This window comes from Alexandromys fortis, unplaced genomic scaffold (assembly GCF_014885135.2).
Source record: "Alexandromys fortis isolate MF-2015 unplaced genomic scaffold, M_Fortis_MF-2015_v1.1 scaffold_107, whole genome shotgun sequence".
Taxonomy (NCBI): Eukaryota; Metazoa; Chordata; class Mammalia; order Rodentia; family Cricetidae; genus Alexandromys; species Alexandromys fortis.
In genome coordinates this window covers 980,125-1,001,465 of record NW_026067987.1, presented here as the reverse complement: position 1 = coordinate 1,001,465, position 21,341 = coordinate 980,125, and the positions used below count along the sequence as shown (strand labels likewise).

The 21,341-nt window shown below is 42.9% G+C and overlaps 1 protein-coding gene across 5 annotated transcripts; it reads left to right on the top strand.

The window, feature by feature from the left end:
* The first annotated feature begins 596 nt into the window (after nucleotides 1-596).
* Nucleotides 597-21,339, top strand: Ccdc28a (coiled-coil domain containing 28A). Of its 5 annotated transcripts, XR_007594820.1 has the most exons (7): nucleotides 604-957; nucleotides 3,041-3,240; nucleotides 7,395-7,558; nucleotides 14,437-14,591; nucleotides 15,570-15,747; nucleotides 17,933-17,955; nucleotides 20,793-21,339. XR_007594820.1 is itself a non-coding variant. In XM_050159424.1 (6 exons), the coding sequence occupies exons 2-6, from the start codon at nucleotides 3,083-3,085 to the stop codon at nucleotides 19,360-19,362; spliced, it is 651 nt and encodes a 216-aa protein (XP_050015381.1). In that variant the 5' UTR covers nucleotides 597-957; nucleotides 3,029-3,082; the 3' UTR covers nucleotides 19,363-21,339. The 5 variants fall into 5 exon arrangements, 3 of the variants coding, with proteins under 3 accessions (XP_050015381.1, XP_050015380.1, XP_050015382.1); XM_050159424.1 differs by lacking the exon at nucleotides 15,570-15,747 and having other exon boundaries at nucleotides 597-957; nucleotides 3,029-3,240; nucleotides 17,933-18,006; nucleotides 19,263-21,339; XM_050159423.1 differs by lacking the exon at nucleotides 15,570-15,747 and having other exon boundaries at nucleotides 599-957; nucleotides 17,933-18,006; nucleotides 19,263-21,339.
* The last annotated feature ends 2 nt before the right edge of the window (nucleotides 21,340-21,341 follow it).

Genomic DNA, 21,341 nt, shown 5'->3' with positions numbered 1-21,341 from the left:
GGAGACACCGTGTTAGGATGAGGTGCTTAATTTTGATTGGGCATGTTAATTAGGGCAGCCAAAGGGGGCTTTTGATTGCTGGACTTTGCCATGGTCTGGCTGCCTAGAGCCCCTTCACGACCCTCTCTCAAACCTCAATTCTTTCTCCCAGGGATGAAGTGAAGAGTCAGACAACATGATTGATTAGCCTTTCTGAATCTCAGATTCATTTCTAAAACGCGATTATGCCAGCTATCTCAAAGGACTGTAGTGAGGTAATCCTAGCGTTTAAGAAGTGCTGGCAGGACAATCAGGGGTTCATGGCCATCTCAGCAACATAACCAATTGTAGAGCAGTCTCGGCCGAACGAGACCCTGTCAAAAAAAAAACTCGGGCACACTGACACACAGAACCGCAGGGCTCCGACACTAGCTATTTACAGACTCCCACTTGGAGGCTCAGCATCCGAGTGGCTCGTCTGCCTACAGCTTTTCAGGCCACACTCAAAGTAGCCAATCCGAGGCTTGGATCCGCTGCTAGGGTGACAACAGGCTCCGCCTTCAGGTGTGCTCGAACGGCATGCTGGGAATTGCAGTGTACGGGGGCGGTTATTCACCGTGGTGGCTAGCCGCTTCCGGTGAGGACACTATACTGCCGATTCGAGGTCGTCGCAGGGGCAGACTTGGCGTGGCCAGAAATAATTTCTCTTTCCCGTGGCCGCTGGAGCCGTACCTGAAGGCGGCTATGGGCGCACTGAACCCAAGACGGTGGATGAGAGCAAGGCTAAGGGACCCGGAAGGTTTGTGGCTTCCGCCCCACAGAGGGCTCCGCACCGATTACGTCACTTCCGTAAACAAAGGGCGCTGCGGAGGCGCGGGTCCCAAGCTGGTGACCGGACTCTTGCTGCAGCTGTAGCAGAGGCTTTGGACGCTCTCTGACCTTTTCCAGTTGAGGGAAAGGACATAGCCTCTTCCTACGGTATGTAATGGGATGAGGGGACTCCCGCAACCTGCTCCTTCGGGCCCTTCAGCACCCGCTCCGGTTACTGCTGGGGATTGATTGGTCATCACTGCGGTGGGTTGCGGAAGGGAAATGAAGGCAGAGCAGAGGCCACCCCGGTGGTCCTGGTTAGATAACATTCAACCGTGAGCAGCAGTTCGCCCTCTCTAGAACGGTCTCTGGTGCTTGTTTAGGATTTCAGGTTCTGGGACAAATGTTATCCTCCAGAATTGAGTAAATCTCAAACTTGCTCCCTAGGAGACCATTGGTTTATTTGCGATGCTTTACGTGTTAACTATTTTTTTTCTTCTGTCACTAAATGTGTATTAGCACCCTTAGGATTAAAGGTTAGTGTGTTTATATGTATCATGAATTTATACAGAGCCTCTCCTCTTGGAGACCCGCTTTGTCATCTTTAAACTTCTTTTTAATCTGTATTACATGATAAACAATTAGCAACTAAGTCAAGTGGATTCACTATTCACAAGTGAGATTAGAATCTGGATGTTGGGCCCTTTCCCAAGAAAGCCATCTATTAGATAGCAAAACAAAAACAAGAAACAAAAATCCAACATTGTCTTTTTAATTCCCAAGACGGTTTCTGACTTTTAAAACAGTCGCGGCAGGATTGAATTCAACACTTTTAAATGTTAAATTTAATGGCCATGTATGAATGTTTTGCCTGCTTGGATGTCTATGCACCGTTTGCATACAGTGCCCCTGGAGGCCAGAAGAGGGCATTGGATAGCTTGGAACTGAAGTTACAGATTGTTGAAAGCCACATTGTTGGTCCTGGAACTCGAATGAGTCCTTTGGAAGAGCAGCCAGTGGCTCCTAACTGCTGGGCTGTCTCTCAAGCCCGACGGTATTTCTTTTTAAGACCTGACATTCATAATGCAATTAACAATTTGAAGGAATGAATAGGTATGTTTCTGACGGCTTTGTGATTCATTAATAATAGAATTAAGAAAAACTCAAATCTAAACAACCAGTATAGTGACAAATGCCCATCATCCCAGCACTTGGGAACAAAGAGGGCACGTCATCACAAGCTGGAGGCTAGCATGGCTTACATAGTAATTTCTCAACCAACCAGAAACATAGAGCCAAACTTTTCCTCAAAAAGAAAAGGTGAGTCTCGCTGAACATAGTGGACAATGAGGACTACTGAGACCTCAAGAACAATGGCAATGGGTTTTTGATCCTACTGTACCTATTGGTTTCGTGGGAGCCTAGGCAGTTTCGTGGATGCTCACCTTACTAGACCTGGATGGAGGTGGGTGGCTCTTGGACTTCCCACAGGGCAGGGAACCCTGATTGCTCTTTGGGCTGATGAGGGAGGGGGACTTGATTGGGGGAGGGGGAGGGAAAGGGGAGGCGGCGGTGGGGAAGAGACAGAAATCTTTACTAAATAAATAAATAAATAAAAATTAAAAAAAAAAGAAAAGGTGAGGTGGTGCACACTTGTGATGCCTTTAATCCCGTCACTCAGGTGACAGAGGCAGGTGGATCTCTGGGAGTTCCAGGCCAGCCTTCTGTACAGAGCAAGGCCTGCAAAAACTCTACAGTGGTGCATAGCATACCAATCTAGTGTACGTGACATAAGCCTTAAAGTTGCAGTTTAGACTTCCGATGCCCTGATAGGCATCTGTTTGAGTCTTGTTTGGAAGGGAGATTGAAAGGCCAGCTAAAGCTTCCGTGAGGCTGCAGGTTTGCATGGGTGATCGGCTTATAATGGCCACCTTATGTAATGGTGACTTCTTGAGATTAAGGGCTTTGTCTTATTCGTTATCGCTTCCCCAGGACCGACAGCAGTGCCTGGCCTGTGGAGGAGAATCAGTAGATGCTTAGATGTGTGATGAGAGAAAATGCTAAAAAAGATTATTAGACAGTCTTCATAAAGATCTTTATGTGCACTAGCAAAGTAGATTAGACATAAGGGGATTCCTTGTTCTAACTTAATGACTTGAGATTCTTGCTCCTTTGGCCTGTGGAATGTGTCTTTGTCTCTCTCTTTACATATTGTAGCTTATAGCTGTAATCACAATAGTTCCCTACTTAGGTCTTATGAAGCTGCTGTTGATGCAACAAAGAACTTGAAGCAATGGAAGAGCGGAAAGCGAAGAGGAAGAGTCCCAAGTCTTTCAGTGCCCACTCTACTCAGGTTGTCAATGCCAAAAAAAATGCCATCCCAGCTAGTAAGAGCACAGGCTTTTCAAATCCCACGGCACAGTCAACGTCCCAGCGGCCAAAGTTAAAGAGGTGAGTTTTTGTCTTTGACATTTCACAGTAATGTGCTAATAAGTAGTTATCTCCTCTGCCCAGCCTCTTTTCCTCTGGTGGTTTGACTTTTCCCAATGCTGCAGATTAAATCCGCGTCCTCGCCCATCCAATGTTCTACCTCTGAGCTACAGTCTCAGCCCAGGCTTTGACTCTAAAAGCAATGACTATGAGAGTTTCATGTGAATAAATATTCAGAAAGGGGTTGTAAGCTCTGAAGAGATCGGTCAGTTGCTAAAACTCTGGTCCTACAAACCAGAAGGCTTGAGTTTCATTCATCCCTAGAACCCACATAAAAATACCTGGAATGGTAGCTCATTCCTGTCATCCCATCCTAGGGAACACAAGAGGAGTCCTGGGGCTTGCTGACCAGACGGTCTACTTTACTTGCTGACTTCAAAGAAAGCGCCCCCGGAGATGAGATCTAAGAGTACCCTCTGACCTCCACATGCCTGCACACACACACAGGCGCAACCACACGACCATGCACACCCTCATGCACAGATGTACATATGCATAAAGGAAACAAATTTTAGTAAAGAGAGTTTTGTAGTGTATGCCTCTTTTCTTCTGTTACCTGATGAAGTTACCTAGTAGATAAAAACTTGCAAATTTGAAAGAATGAGAAAAATACATTTGCTACACAGAAACCATAAAATCTACAGTGGATTTTTCTCTACTTTTAAAGAGAGTAGGGGGATTGTGGGATCTTTTTAAGCTGCACATTCTGGATCAGCAGGAATGGGTCTTCACGTGATAATCTCACAGGTGAGGTCATGGACAGCACTTGTGGTATTTCTTGTCAACTTGACACCTGCCAGAGTCAGCTGGGTCTTCAACTGAAGAAGTGCCTCCATCAGATTGGCCTGTAGGCAATTCTGTAGGACATTTTCTTGATTATTTATTGATATTGGATGGCCTGGCCCGCTGTGGGTAGTGCCACCCTTGAGAAAGTGCTTCTGGGTTGTATAAGAGAGCAGGCTGAGCAAGCCAGTCAACAAACAGAGTCCCTGTGTGGGCTCTGCTTCAGTTTCTCCCCAGGTTGCTTTCTGTCATGGTCTTCATGACAGTAAGAGGAAGCAGAAGTAAGGATCTGAGTGATGGCAATTAATACCATATGAAATACCGGTATAAAAACACAGGCCTTGGGGCTGGGGACCGCTCAGATAAAGAGCTCGCTACACAAGCATGAGGATCTGAGTTGGAGCCCCAGCGTCCTTGTGAAAAATCAAGGTGTGGCAGTGCATGTCTGGACTTCAGCACTGCAGCGCACACCGCCTGTCTACGCTCTATGTGCTACCATACAGTTCGCGAGGTTCGGGCAAGGGGCTGGAGGTTGAAACACACAAACAAACACAGAGACAGAGAGACAGAGACACGGACCTCTAGTCACTGGTAAGAAGCCCTTTTTCAATAGCCCCCATGAAAGCTTATATACCCAACAGTCAGGTGGGCCAACAGGTGAAAACCTTATCCTCTGATCCTCAAGGCAAGGCAACACGTGCTCGTGAAGCAGAGCTGGTAAACAACTTTGACACAGCTTTTAGTAACTCAAATCAGAAGGAAAGTAAAGATCTAGCAGGGAAGAGCAGCTGGAGGCCAGGACTCCAAATGGTTCCAACACGGCACCATCATTGTGAACATAGAAATCCTTGGGGCTTGTTGATCCTTGTTGATGCAGTCTAGCCAATGTGGCAAGCTCCAGGTTTGATGAGTGAGTCTGTCTCGAAAAATAAGGTGGAAAGCAACAAAGGAAGATGTGTCTACCTGACGTCAACCTCTGGCCACCCCACATTCATGCGTGTAAACGGAGAGTGCTTCTGTTTCCCGGCCACCGGACCCGAATAATCACACAAAAACTATTAATTACAACACTGTTTGCCTGATGGCTCAGGCATATTTCCAACTAACTCTTACATCTTAAATTAACCCATTTCTATTATTTTTTATCACCTTACATCTTCTTGGATAGCTACATGGCATTTCCCTGACTCCGCCTTCTTTCCTCCTCTCTCTGCTTGGATTTCCTGCCTTGCTATATTGTGCCCTGCCAAAGGCCAAAGCAGCTTCTTTATTAACCAATGGTAATAAAACATATTCGCAGCATACAGAGGGGAATCCCACATCACATGCACACACATGTACATGCATGCACTGCATAACACACACAATATGCAAACCTTTCCATGTGAAGAACTGACAGACTATGAGTTCTAAATTTATTTTCTCCTATTGGTTTTTTTGTTTTTGTTTTTAAGAAGTACTTCACTATGTTGCTTTGGCTGGCCTGGAACTCACTGTGTAGACTAGGCTGGCCTTGAACACGTAGGACTCTCTTCTTCCCTTCCTCCAGAATGCTCAGATTAAAGCTGTACTCCAGGTTCCAATTTTTTTTAATTTTCATTTTATTCATATGGGTGTTTTGTCTTTAAGTCTGTTTGTGCATGCTTCATACCTGTGGATGTCAGAAGAGAGAGTGTTGGATCCACTGTAACTGGAGTTAAGACAGTTGTGAGCAGCCATGTGGAGGCTGTAAATTGAACCCGGGTCCTCTGGAAGAGCAGCTAGTGCTCTTAACCAATGAGTTATCTCTCCAGCCTGAATTCTAAATTTCTTAAGAGTTGTTAGTTTCTTTACCCAACCGCATCGATGGGCTTACACTCCCAGAACCTCACACAAAGATGTCTGTGCACATACACACGCCCTATTTATCTTATCTTTGTAAGTATAGTTGTGGGGATGAAGTCTTCATTCATTATTATGTCAAAATCAAGTACTGCGTCTCTGTAGGTGGCTGGCTCTGTGCCTCGTGATCTCCTGTTTCTCCTGTTTTTATATAGGAGTGTGCATGGTGCCATCTCCCTAGTGTCTGAGAGCCTGGTGTATGCAGATGCATGTGATAAGAATTAATCAAAGGTTCCCAGGTGCCTTTCTGGGGCAATCACAGCTAGACTGAGGCTTGAAGGGATTGTGAGCAGTGGCCTGGCAAAGATGGTGGGAAGTGGAGGATCTGAATGTAGGACCAGGACTCAGATAAGAAGATGGCCAATGTACTTCTAGGAGGCTAATATGGTTAGGGACTGACTGGTTGTTTTATTTGAAACTGCATCTCACTAGGTGGCCCTCATTGTCCTTGGATTCCTGTAAATCAGGCAGATTATCCCTCTGCCTCCTTCCTCTGCATTGGGATTAAAGCTTTGAACAGCCACACCCAAGGAGAGTAGGGTTTCTTAAGAAACCTGCCCTTGAAGGTTTAAATTATACGACCTGGCATTATTTTGAAAGGAACTTGTCTGCTTCATGGGGAAGGAAAGGGGACTAACGACCATACATAGGACCAAGTGGCCCATCTGGGAAGGTGTGGGGAGCTGTTAGGTCAAGATACAAAATGGTGGCAGTGGCTAAGAGGAGCAATAGCGATGTTATATTACATTCCTCAGCCAGACTTTGAAACTGCATGAGGGGCCGCACAGAAGGTGGCAGAATTCAGGATGCTACCAGGTGCTCGAGTTTGGGTTTTAAATGTTTCTCTCCTAAGCCCAAGCACTCGCGGTATGCTGTCTTCAGAGCAGGAACCCAGAACCACTCACCCAGCTATAAAAAGTTCAAAAATACCATTTAGAAAGTAGAGTGTGTAGCCAGGCAATGGTGGTGGCCTTTAATCCCAGCATTTGGGAGGCAGAAGGAGGTGGATCTCAGTGAGTTTGAGACTACCCTGGTCTACAAAACAAGTGCCAGGACAGCCAGGACTGTTACACAGGGAAAGCCTGTCTTGGAAAACAAAAAACAAAGTAGAATGTGTGCTGTGTTTTACTGAGAAATGAGATATACAAATTAGGACCCTGAAAAGATTTACCAATTTTCTTTTCAATACCTTTTCAGTCTAACAAATTAGCATACTGCATAAACGCAGCAACCAAACTTTCTACATTTCTCAGTGACTACACTTTATATAGTTGGGATTTTTCACCACCTGTTTTCATTTGCTGTTGGCTCGAGGTTTCAGACTTTACCTAGTATTGACTCTTTTCTGATTTCCTGTTTTTAAGACATTTATGTAACTGAGAAGTGAAGCAGGCGTTTAATCTAGAACAGTCTGGAAGATCTAACCGAGCTCCGTTGTGTCTTCTCTGCAGAGCGGTGAAAGAAAAGAACAAGCCTCCGGGAGGAGAAGGGAAGGGGGCCCAGTCCACCCCCATCCAGCACTCCTTCCTCACAGACGTCTCCGATGTCCAGGAGATGGAGCGCGGGCTCCTCAGTCTGCTAAATGATTTCCACTCGGGGAAGCTGCAGGCGTTTGGTAAGACAACAGTGTGCGCTCCATGCCTTTTCTTGAGGATGTTTGCATCCCGTTTGCTACAGTGTCTCATTCTTCCTTTTGTTTAGTATGTTCTTGTGTGTGTGTGCATGCGTGTGTGTGTGTGTGTGTGCGCGTGTGCATGCGTGTGTGCGTGTGCATGTGTGTGTGTGTGTGTGTGCGTGTGTGAAAGCAAAATGACCCTTGGGTGTCATTCTTCAGCACCATCCACCTACTTTTGTTTGAGGGGCTCTCAAAGTATCTTTTTCTTTTATTAAAAAGCAAAGGAACACTGGATGTGGTGACTCATGCCTGTAATCCCAGTATCTAGAAGGTAGAAGCAGGAGGATGAGAGATCCAAGGTCATCCACAACTACGTAGAGAGTTTGAAGCCATTGTGGGCTACTGAGACTGTGAGCATGCCCAGAGAGGGCTTAGGATGTGGCTTTGTTGGTAGTTGGTAGACGGCCTAGTGTTACAAAATCCTTGGTTTGACACCTGCACTACAGAAAGCCAGGCACGGAAGTGCCCATCTCTAATCCTACCTCTCGGGAAATAGAGGCAGGAGAGCTAGACAGTTCAGAAACATCCTCAGCTACACAGTGACTTTGGAGGCAACTTGTGCTACTTGAGACCTGCCTCAGAAACAAATAAACAAGAACACACACTCAGTGTTGGGGGAGAGGGAAAGAAGGGAACCACAAAATATAGAGACACAAAATTTAAGAATTTTAGATTTTATTGTCATGGAATATAATTTGCTCCCTAAAATTATTGGGGGGATTTTTAAAAGGGAGTTTTCAGGGCCAGAGAGTTGTCTTAGTGGGTAAGAGATGACTTAGTGGGTAAGACAGTTAGTCGTCCAGCCGTCAGGACCTGAGTTTGTACCCTAGCACCTGTGTTAAAAGCTGGGCATGGGCACAGCCAGACCTGGAACCCAGAGATACGGGAAGCAGATTTCTGGAGCTTACTGCTGTCAGCCTTGGTCCAGGTTCTCAGAAAGACCTGGTCTTAAAGGAATAAGGCAGAGTGATGGACAGGACAGCTGACATCCTCCTCTCTGGCTTCTGCACGCCAGCATGCACAGGTGCACTCCTGCACACTACGTAACACCACACTTACACTTAGGTACACACACAAGGGAAGATGAGCGGAAATGTTAAAGTAGGATGCTGTTATGGAATAACCGTCCTGAAGTGCTTGTTTAAATTAGATTCTTCATCCCTATGTATGGTCTTGTATGCCCCTTCTTTAGAAAGCAACCTAATTTATTTCTGAAAAACAAAACCATATCATATAATTTATCTATTTAAAATAATAGGGAAGTCTTTATTAGTTAAACCAATTTAGACTTAGTGTGGTCAATTTTCTTTTGATTTTTTTAAAGTGTCTTGCTCTGTACGTAGCCTGATTATCCTGGAGTCCATGATCTTCTGTCTCAGCTTCCACGCACTGGGAATTTTTCCCCTTTTGAGGCAGGGGCTTGTATAGCTCCGGCTGGCTTTAAACTCACTCTGTGGCTGAGGGTGATCTTGCGCTTGTGATTTTCCTGTTGCTATGCATCTCCAACTGCTAGGATTATAGTCCCATGTTTATACAGGCTGGGAATTGAATGTGATCTTTGTGACTGTTAGACAAGCATTCTGCCAACATTCTTATCCTATTTTTTTTTTCTTTTTTGAGGCAGGAACTCATGTATTATAGGCCAGCCTTGAATTCATTATGTAGCATAGGCTACTCATGAATTCTTGATCCTCCTCCTGTCTCCAGGTTCCAAGGGCTGAAATAGAGGAGTGGTTCATTCACCACACCCAGCCCTAATTTTATTTGTAATAGAAGTTTCCTGCAGTAGATATTATCTTTAATTTTTTTTGCCAGTCAAGTGAAATTTTTTTAATGGCCATCAAATTTGAATTTCTATGTCTACTTGTCTACTAGTTGGATTGTTCTTTTCAGGATCTTTACATAGTTTTTAGTTTGGTAATTTTCTTCCTTCCTTCCTCTTTCTTTCTTTCTTTCTTTCTTTCTTTCTTTCTTTCTTTCTTTCTTTCTTTCTTTCTTTCTTTCTTTTTTTTTTGGTTTTTCGAGACAGGGTTTCTCTGTAGCTTTGGAGCCTGCCCAGGAACTAGCTCTTGTAGACCAGGCTAGGATTAAAGGTGTGCGCCACCACTGCCCAGCTAGTTTGGTAATTTCTTACTTTGTCATTGTCAGGAGCCCTTTGTATGTCTTACACATAAACAATACACTTTTTAAACTTATTTTTCCAAATATATTTATGTCTACAGATGTTGGGTATCTTCTTTGGTCCTGTGAAGTGCTGGAGTTTTATGTACTCAGATCTCTCTTCTTGTGGTTTCTGGGTCTTTAGTCCTTGGTAATGCTTATACTGGACAAGGACTCAGGCCCGAAATCTCAGTACTGGAGCCACTGAGGCAGGAGAATCATGACTTTAAGGCCAGGCTGGATTACATAGGAGCCTCTGACTCTAAATAAATAAGCATTATTTACTTCACAGACATGTTCCCCCATCTCATGCTTCACTGCACCCCAACAACATGGTATCCCAAAATGTTTTCACTTCTTCCTCTCACTTCTTCCTCTCTTCCCCATTCACTTGTTCTCAGTGGCAATCTCTGGACCTCTTTTACTTTGCTTCCTCCCTTAAGGTCAGGTGACTTTGTGTTTGATTGAAGTCCTTCCTTCCCGGTGTTGTCACGCAGCCCTGTGCTGTAAGTGTTGCCATGAAAACTCCGTTGCTAGTCAGCTTCTTTCTTCCGGGACCATTAGCTTTATTTTACAGCTTTATGTCTAAGAGCCCACCACCACCTCTCTACCAGTAACTGTGGGCATTTATCTGGATAAATGTGAGCACTGGGTCTTTTCTCATGGATCCCTCCAGGGAATCACTAAGCCATTCTTAGCTGCTGATTCATCTTTGGTCCTTTAGAGCAAAGTTCTTTGTCCTTTTTCTCTTGTGAGGCTTCTGTTGTCTCTTGGCAGGTTAGCTAGGCCTGTCTTCCTCTCCGTTTTCTTTGTTAGGTTTACATCTCTGTATTCATTCATTTTCTCTCTGCCTCTCTACCACTCTCCTTCCCCGTCTACATGACACAGTCTATATAAAGATATATATAAAGATATAGACTGTGTCATGTGCATATACATTAGTTGTTCTGGGCAAGTAAAGATACCATGCTGGACTTAAGAAGTCATGAGATCCATGCCTTAGTGAAGCTGTCTTGCATATGATTGAAAATATTATACTGTGTAATGTATAATCATTATGCTTTAAATACTTGCATTTATATTTCCTAAAGGAAGAATATTGTTGAAATAGGAGCGGCGGCAGGGCTGCGTCCCCGGCACCCGGCCGCCCGCATGGCTAGAAATACCCAGAAATAATTACACGGAAACTGTATTCTTTCAAACACTGCCTGGCCCGGCTAGGTCCAGTTTCTTATTGGCTAGCTCTTACATATTGTTCTAACCCATTTCTAATATTCTGTGTAGCCCATGAGCTGGCTTACCAGGGAGGATCTTAACCTGCATCTGTCTGGAGCGGGAGAACCATGGCGACTCTTCCTCTAACCTTCTTTCTCCCAGAATTCTCTTCTGTATACTCCGCCTACCTAATTTTCTATCCAATAAAATGGGCCAAGGCAGTTTCTTTATTAGTAAGAAATCATTCCCACATCATTTCCCCTTTTTCCGTTTAAACAAAAAAGAAAGGCTTTAACTTTAGCATAGTAAAATTACATATAACAAAACAGTTATCAAGTAAGAATTACAGTTACAATATTTATATCTATTTTATCTCTTATCATAACTAAGGAAAACTATAACTATTTATTCTTCAACTCCATCAAAGACTCCAGAAGGATATAATATTATCTAAGTAAACAAGAAATAAGAAAACTCTAGAAATGACAGAGACATCTCGCTGCCTGGACAGTCACCCAAAGTTCCTCTGTACCGTTGGGGCATCCATCTTCGGCCTACAGGCCCATGGTATCCAGATACATTTCCATGAAGCAGGAAATTTTAAAGACAGTTCAGTCACTTTCTGCTGTGTTCTGTAGAATGTCTTGTAGACTCTTTCATGAATCAGGAACCCCGAAAGACCATCTCACCTTTAGGCAAGTTCAGCAGTCCTCTCTCTGAGGGTTCTCTGTGTCCAGTTTATGCAACAGTCCAGGCAAGAGCAGTTTCTTGCCCAAATGACTATCCAACTCCATAAGGATCCTCTTCGATGCCCATCTTCCTCTTGAAGTAGCTGGTGCTGCCAGGAGCAGACGTGTCTCCTTGTCATGAAAAGTCCTAAGTTATTAAAATATTTTAAATGCCATATTCTGCAGTCTTTGAAAGATATGAAGAATGCCTATCTAATTGAAATATATCTCTATATATCTAGAAAATCTAACTAACATGACTACAAGCTTAACTATTAGCAATGATTATCCATTAACAACCTATATTTCCTAATTATACATTACATTTTAAGTGAACTACATAATCACAATACCTTAATCAAGTTCAAAAATACATATACATATAACAAAATTGACCTTAAAATCCATACCAATGCAAATTATTCATATCTATATCATATCCCCCTTTAAATGTAAAAGAACATTTATAAACAATATTTGGGAACATGGGCGTAGTTTTTTCTCTCCAAACTGCTTCCTGCTGAATGGGGGCACTGTTAATCAGATCATTTAGGGTGTAACCTGTGTGTCAGGTTCATCTCGGTTGGCAGTTGAGTGAAGTAATTTTTTGAGGGTGTTCACAGCAACCTTTCAGGAGGGCGTGGTCTATCATACCATACCGGGATAGATGCAATCCATAGGGTCACATCCTCTGTGGAAACAAAAGAAGACCCTCTCCAAAGCATCATATCCTTAGATCCAAATTTTGAAGTCAAGATACCTTTAGAACATATGTGCAGGTTCAGCTTAGCAGCCCATATAATAAAATGTCTCTTTGTACTTAGCTCCTTCACAGTCAAAAATTTTAAAGAAAACACAATGTACATAATCCAGACTCTCTGTGAATTTTTCATTTTTACGTGGCTTATTTTTCTTTATTTCTCTTAATCTATAACTATCTGTACTTCTGTACTCTGTCTCTTTAAAGACTTTACCCTTTTTCTTTTTAAGACATTAACTTTATTCTTTATATTCTCTTTTTTTCCCCAAGCCTACGTACATTCATCCAACGGTGTCTGAATCTGTTTTACTGTGAATCTGTAATTTTTTTTTTTTTTTCCAGGAGCATTTCTTAAAATGTTAAGCATTTCTTAAAAACTTAAGTTGCACCATGTATAGGTAATACGGTACTGCCTGTGTCCTGCCCAGTCTAAACCTTAACTGCACGGTTTTAAGGTAATTACGGTAGTTCCTGCCTGAGATCAGCACAGTTCAGCAAGGAGCAGCCGCTCCTGCCTCAGAGTCATTTGGTGCTTTTGAGCTGAGCACAGTTACAGGCAAACAGCAGTTTACATTGGAGCCGCAATCAGCAATTTAATTTTGAGACTGAGTGTGCAGCACAGAAACTCTTTTTATCCAAGTTACAGCCAAATCTGACACGCAGAGCACTGCGCAGTCTGAAAACGCGTCTCTGTATGGCAGCAGGAATCCGCCATGCTCTTCCGCCTGCCTAAGCCTGATTCCGCCATCTGCCCAGGTGTAGGCAGGGAACGCTGAGCCATCGGCAGGTCTCAGAGCAATCTCCTCCGATCCCAAGTGGGAACAGAAACATCCAGTCCCATAAAAGCCTTGAAATGCTTTAAAGCCAGAGTTCACGCTGGCAGCATAGCACCAGGAAGCCGCGCTTTAAAATGACGCAGCTTTTTTTCTCTGCTGCTGTTGCTGAATCAGGAATCTCTCTACAGCATGTCACCAACAAAACAGCAAAAATCTGTGTTAAACTCTGTTTCCCTTATTTTTAAGGCTTCTCAGGTTTTTAAGTGGATTTAGCCCCACGTTGGGCGCCATCTGTTGAAATAGGAGCGGCAGGGCTGCGTCCCCGGCACCCGGCCGCCCGCATGGCTAGTTTATACCCAGAAATAATTACACGGAAACTGTATTCTTTCAAACACTGCCTGGCCCGGCTAGGTCCAGTTTCTTATTGGCTAGCTCTTACATATTGTTCTAACCCATTTCTAATATTCTGTGTAGCCCATGAGCTGGCTTACCAGGGAGGATCTTAACCTGCATCTGTCTGGAGCGGGAGAACCATGGCGACTCTTCCTCTAACCTTCTTTCTCCCAGAATTCTCTTCTGTATACTCCGCCTACCTAATTTTCTATCCAATAAAATGGGCCAAGGCAGTTTCTTTATTAATAAGAAACTATTCCCACATCAGAATATATAACTGGTAAAAAAATAATTTATGGTTGAAATTCTCAGAGAATTCCTCATTTTACTCAGAGTACTACAAAATGTTGGCTTTTCAGTTCACCTGGCAGTCGTCAAAACGGACATAATTATGGTTATTGCTTCTATATACAGTGTTACAGTGGAAGAAAAAGAACACATCTTCCCTACTTAAGGAATGATTTTACTTTAAAAAAATTTATGCATAATTTTATTTTAGGGCCCAGGATTACTTCTTAGTCATTGCTGGTCATTGTTTTCCTGACCAATAATTTTTTTTGCTCCCAACAGACAAGAGGCCAAAACAGGAAGATTGTGAGTTTGAGCCAGCTTAGACACCCTGTCTCAAAATATAAAGGATTTGTGATTATACCCAGAAAACAGTTATTAGCAAGGCAATTTACCGAGAAACTGGATTTCTTTTGCGCACCTGGAGTTTAAAAGCTGTTCCTTGAGGGTTATAGGCTTTAACACTAATCTTTGTTAATGTTCTGGAATGTTCCTCAGGAAATGAATGTTCCATAGAACAGATGGAACATGTCCGGGGAATGCAGGAGAAATTAGCTCGCTTGAATTTGGAGCTCTACGGGGAGTTAGAGGAACTTCCTGAGGATAAGCGGAAAGCCGCCAGTGACGCCAACTTGGACAGGCTTCTGTCGGACGTGAGTGGAACGCTCTCTGTTTAAAAACATCTTCTTACAACAGTACACACATAACACAACTCACATTTTAGCTATCAGAATTTTAACTGTATATGCTCATATATTCTATATGTGTGAGATCATATATAGAAAGTGTTTTGCAGTCATTACCACCATCTAATTCTAGAACATTTTCTTTACCCCCTAAAGAGGCCTGTCCTTTAGTTTGTCCTCCCAATGCCCTAGCAACCACTCACGTATTTTCTATCTTGATGAACTGGCCTCTGTGGCACCTCATACAGATGGCATTATGCAGTGTGTGCCCTCATGGGGTGGGGGTTCTCTTAGTGTGGTGTCCTCAGAATTCATCTCTTGTTATACTTGACTCTCTTTAAAGAAATACAATCTAAGAAATGCTTGAACTTAGATTTATGGAAGCATGTATTATCATAATCCTGGCAAACTTGTAAAGGAAATGCTTGCTTCTGTACATTTTTACATACATATTATTATATTACATTATATAAGGCCTATATTATACAGAGACCTTGTTCATATGCGAATCATAAGTCCATCAAAGATACCAGTCAGAAGCCCTTTGCCTGATCGGATGGTTACTTATTTGTAAATACAGAGCCATCCTAGTCCCTCCAGCAATTCAGCACATTGCCACATCTGTCAGCCCTACCATAACTAGAACTTTATTTTCTCCCAGTTTTGGGAGCTGGAAATTGGAGATCACAGTGTCGCCTAAGGCTTCAGTTCTCCTCTGTGGGTCTTCTCCTGTGCACATGGGTCTAGATCTCCTTTCTTTGTTAAAGTCATATTGGATTAGAGCCCCCTCCATTGACTTCATTTTGACTGATTACTGTTTTAAAGGTTCTGTCCCCACATGCCCACATATTCTGACATGTTGTGACCCACATGAATTGGGGATGGAGTGGGGCACAACTCAGCCCATAACATCTTGTAAATTTGCCTCTTTAAAACCTTTTTTAGGGAGCTGAAAAGCTGACTCAGCGACTAAAAGTACTCGCTGCTCTTGCAGAGGACCGAGATTCTGTTCCCAGCACCCACATGGCGGCCCTCAACCGTCTCTAGCTCCAGTTCCGGGGATCTGAAGTCCTCTTCTGGCCTCTGAGGGCACCAGGCACACAAGTGGTGCACATGCTAACATGTGGGCAAAACACTCATACCCGTTAAATAAAAATAAATAAATCTTTAAAACCTTCTTTAGGCAGCTAGGAAGATGGCCCAGTCAGCAAAGATCTTGCTACACCAGCGTGAGGGCCTGAGTTCTTGCCGAATTTGTGAGCTCCAGGCTTGGTGAGAGATACTCTCTGATAAAAGTAAGGTGGGGGACAGTTGAGGAAGACACGAAACATTGACCTTTGGCTTCCGTATGTGCAGACTGCACACACAGGAACTTAGGAATCCACAAAACCTTTTTAGAAGAAAGGGAAATAAATAAAAACTGACTTCAACGTAGCTTATCTTCATTTTCAGCAGTGGCAAGAGTTTGTTTCTGCTGCTTTTCTTTTCTTTTTTTGAATAAGTTTGAGGCAGTTGTCCAAACAGGGTTTCTGTGTAGCTCTGGCTGTCTTGGAACTCATTTTGTAGACCAGGTGGCCTCAAACTCAGAGATCCATTTCCTCTGCCTCCCAAGTGCTGGGATTAAAGGCATACTTTTGAAAGGTTTAAACCTAGAAGATTAACAGTGCCTGTTTGCAATCCCAGCACTTGGGAAGTGGATGCAGAAGGAACAGGAGTTCAAGTTCAAAGTCAGCCTCTCAAAAACAAACAAAAATCCCTTCCAGCCTATATTTTAAAGGCCAGATCTGCCCTATAATATTTAGTGTCACAAGTATCTCAGTTCATATATGCTTTATTTCTATTAAATATAAGCTTGGTTTGTGTACTTTTAGTGCACTTAGGAAAATACTGCATTTTGGCAAAAGGAATACTAACTTTGAAACCAGGAGGCCTAGTGCAGGGCTTCACCGTGTTGCTCTTGGTGACGGTGAAGTCTCGTTAGCCTACCTGCCTACCTTCCTTTATTTTTAAACTGTTTTGAGGTGCTGGAGATGAAGCCTAGGGTGCCATGGATGCAAGTCAAGCATGCCACCACTAAGCTACAGCCTCAAACCGCATTTCTATACTTTATATTTCTCCTTCTAAAATTAAAGATACTGTAGTCTGGATGCCTGTATCTTTCTAGAACTCATACTTTTAAGTCCTCACCCTGGGGCAACAAAAGACAGGCCTTTGTAAGGCCATTAGGTCGGGAGTGAGATTAGTATCCGAGGAAAAGAGGCAGAAAAGGGATGCTCCACTGCTTCCGTTTTGTGAGGACATTGTACAAGGCCACACTAGGGCTTCATTGGCTTCTTAATTGCACGTGGCTGGTCTCTAGAGCCATCAGAAGTGAGTTTCTTTTTTTTCTACAAAATGCCAATTTAATGATTTTTTAATAGACGTCCAAACAGACTAAGGGGTGATAAATTCTACTTTATAGTAAGAATTGAAATATTTGTAAGTATTTTTATAAATAATAAAGGTTTCAAAGATTATGATTACAGAAATGGCAATTAAAAAAAAAACTTCTTTAAAAGCTAGGCAAGGGGTCAGCAAGATGTCTGAGGAGGGAAAAGTGCTTGCAGTGTGAGCCTGGTGAAATCGGTACCTGCGTTCACTTCCTAGAACTCATGTAAGAGCCGAGGGTGAGAAGCAGCTCCATTCACATGTGTGCTGCCTTCACACGCAAACAACATAGCACACACAATAATGATACGATTTCTCTTAAGAGAACAAGTGGTTATACATCTGTGATCTTAGCATTCTGCAGTTCAAGACCAGCCTGACCATATATGGAGACTTACATTTTTTTCCTTCTGTTTTTTGTTTGTTTGTTTTTGATTTTTCAAAACAGTTTTCTCTGTGTAGCCCTGGCTGTCCTGGAACTTGCTCTATAGACTAGGGCTGGCCTCAAATTCAGAGATCCACCTGCCTATGCTGAGATTAAAGATGTATGCTACCACTGCCTAGTGAGACTCTCTTTCAAAAAGAAATACAAACACAGTAACAATTACTGCCATTATACATGATTCTAGGAATGCTTCCAAAGCTCTAGTCTTTAGCATTTGCTTCTGTTCTTGCTTCAGGGTCTTTAATCTAAGCTGCAGCTACTTGATAGTTATTTTGTGCAAAGGAATTCCTAGCCTACAAAGCTTTTTGAGAACTTTTTAAATAGTTTCTTTTTTCAGTTAACACCAACATGAAGATATTTTAAAACATGGTTTATAGTGACTTATTAATATTTATCTTGTAAAAATTAATATTCAATTTGTTTCTTTGTGTTGCAGTTAGAAGAATTGAATTCTTCTATGTATCCTTTGCCTACTACGAACAGTGTAAAGTTCATAATCTATAGTTCTGGGTAAATAATTTCTGTCATATCTTAACTTTATTTACTAGGGCTATGTCTCTTCTCTTTTAGTTTCCAAATCAGATTGTTTCATGGTTTTGCATGCTGAAATTCCATGTCTGGTTGGTTTTTTGTTTTATATTGTTTACTTACTTTTTCAAAACAAATTTAATTATTACTTTTCAAGTCATGAAAATTGCATATTGGACTATAAGAATTATTTTGACTCTTAGATTCTGAAACTAACCTGGCAGATATCCAAAGATATATTTAATATGATTACTTAAGGTGCATAAAATTGAAATTTAGGTGCCACTAAAGCACAGTATTCAAGGACTTCTTCCACAGCTTGTGAATTGGCATCTCTGTGCCAAAGCTAGTGCAGTCTAGAATTAACGTGAAGGAGAACACCAAGTCACAGGTAGGTTATTTTGATTTTGATATTCCAGTCTGAAACAATGACTTAAGGAAGTTTTCTATTTTTTCATGTATTTGTCAACATGATTGCTAATACACAAGAATAACAGGAAACAATCCTGCCTTCAACCTGCTTTTATGTGAGGACACTCTCTCTTTGAACACAGTAATGACATGAGATAGGACTTCTGAAATGTTCACACTCAGTAATGTGACAGTCCACATGTTCTTTAACATCTGCAGGGGCCTGTTCAGTGCCAGCGCAGTTACGTATTGTGTAGTGGTATGTATGAGGAAATTTGTAAACTACATAGCGCATGCCAGAGTGGAGCAGCAAGTCCAAATGCTGCTGTAAACTACATAGCAACATGCGAGGGTAGAGCAGCAAGTGCGAATGCTGCTGTATTTTACGCTGTTACTGACTGCTCAGCCCTGTGGCAACAGCAGTTAAGTCTGTGTTTTGCTTTGAGCTTGGACATGATTATGAGTTCCACTCGCCTTTCCTGCCGAGTGCCAGCTCTTACCACGTCTGCTCCTAGCCTTCCTTCTTCATTCTCCACACTACACTGCAGGCGCTTAGAAGCCAATTCTTCAGTGTTCTGATTTTATGTTCTGACTTGAGCTTCAAATTAAACATGGAAGCCACTAACTCCATGGCTACTGAGCATATGACATGTTTAGCAGGTCAGGATTGAAATATACTTTGACTGTAATAAGGACAGTAAATTTCATCCGTAAAAAAGTCAAACATGAAACATTTCAATGAGGTATTTTATTTTGGTTGAGACAAGATCTCCCTTAGATACCCTAGGCTGGCCTCCATGTAAGCTTCCTCTGCCTGTGTCTTTCAGGTGCTGGAGTTACAGGAGCTCATGTCTACCAGGCCTGATTGGAACTTTTAAAAAATTATTTCTGGATAGAGCCAGCAGGTGCTTGTTACACAGCCTGTGACCTGAGTTTTGTCACCCTGACTCTGGAAGATTAAGGGAGAGAACGGGCTCCATAAAGCTGTCCACATGCCCAGTGGCATGGACACCTACCCACAGTAAATTAAAACGTTTTAAATTTAAATATATCTGAGTAGATAACATTTAAATTAGTGTCACCTATTTTTCCTTTTAACTCAGTGATAGGAACTTTTAAAACTCTGTACTTCAGACATTGATATTAATTTCCTTAAAACATCACTTTTTTTTCTCTTTGATTCTTGTTTTGCTTTTCAACCAGGATCACATTCTACACTTCAGGCTGGCCGAGCACCCACTGTGGTGCCTTGAACTTGCAGGAGTCCTTCTGCCTCACTGCCCGTAGCTCTGGTTTTATACAGACTCTTGCCAATGCTTTTTTATTTTTATTTTTTTACCATCATGTTTTTTATATACTTTTTCCAGGTGCTTACAACATATATATCATGTTAGAGTTCTTGTTCCCACTGTGTTCTCTGGCTTGAGCACATCCTCTTCACTCTTGCCATGATATCCTTTGCTCAGCTTGCACTCTGATCCAGACACACTCTGGCCTTCTCTCCCCTCCTCTCTGCCAGACAGGGGATACTCATGCTGACCACTCCCATCAAGTATTTGGTTTGCACCTGTAAGCTAGCATTCTGCCTTACTTTACTGTCTGATGATTGTTCCATATGTTAAGTCTCAACCCTCCCCACACACTAGACAAGAGTACTTGGGACGGCCATGCCTTCGTCTGTGTGCCTTTGCACTCTGCCAGTGAGCCCTGCTGACCACAGCTGTCCTCAGTGTGCTCAGATCGCTGTTGGCGTTGGACCTGGAGAGGTGGGCGACAGCAGACAGCCATGAAAGGGAACAAGGACTCATGCAGAAATCCTTTTCTATTCACAGTTTTATCGAAGGATGAGTAAGATTACATAAAGATTCCAGAGTTGTGATGAATTATTTCATGTTTGGCTTTATAAGGAGCTTGTTTCCCCAGACGTGGGGAAATGGCGTCTTTGAGGGATTGTCTTGATCCCGTTCTTCTCATGTTCCGCTTTCACTGGTTTCTTGTCATGAAAATGACTCTTGCTGCATTAAAATTACAGTACAGACACGATGCTACTGTGCTCCTGCAACTGCAGCACTGGAGGTTGAGGCAGGAGGATTTGGACTTTGAGGCTGCGTAACTCCTAAATAAATGTTTTCAAGCTTCAAATTATACACATAGCATTATTCTCTACATTGATTGAACTATGGTCCAAACATGTTGGCAACACGCCAGCTTTCCCTTTAAGCCTCCATTACCCTTCCTCTTTCCCTCCCTCCTCCCCCCTCCCCATGCTTCTGTTTCCCAGTTACTGAGTGTGAATTCCTGAAATGTAGAAGAAATACTCACTCTCAAATGAAAATCTTCTTAACTTATGGATTTAGACAGAAGCTGCATTTGGCAGACGCACAGGATGTCCCCAATCCGTCCACCGGCTAAGGCGGTGTGCAGCCTGCTCGGGGGGTTTGCAGAGAAGCAGCCGTTGCTGCTTTCGCCGAGTCCAGTAGCAGAATCATCCGCACAACACAATTCAAGTGATGGAGTGCAAGTGCCGCGATTGTGCTCTCCCGGCTTCTAGTCCATGTGCTCGCTGTCATTCACCGCTGGGGGGCGTGGCCCGGCTGCAGGGCCCTTGAGGAGTGGGATGCTGGGCTGGGCTGCTGTGCTTTCTTCTGTTGCCTTAAGGGTTATACTTGAAATGCATTGTGCTAAACATTCGGTCGGGCTGAAGGAATTGTCCTTCCTGTGGCCACCACACTGACCCAGCTCTGGTCACACGGTGGTGGTGCACAGGCCTCCTGCGGCAGCCCAGCTTCAGTTTACGTCAGACAATCAGTACACATGCAGGTATGTTCCTTAATGGCCAGTGACAAATGTTTAATAAGTATTTGTGAGATTCGCTATTTTTAATAAAGTGATTGTTTTAAGTGATT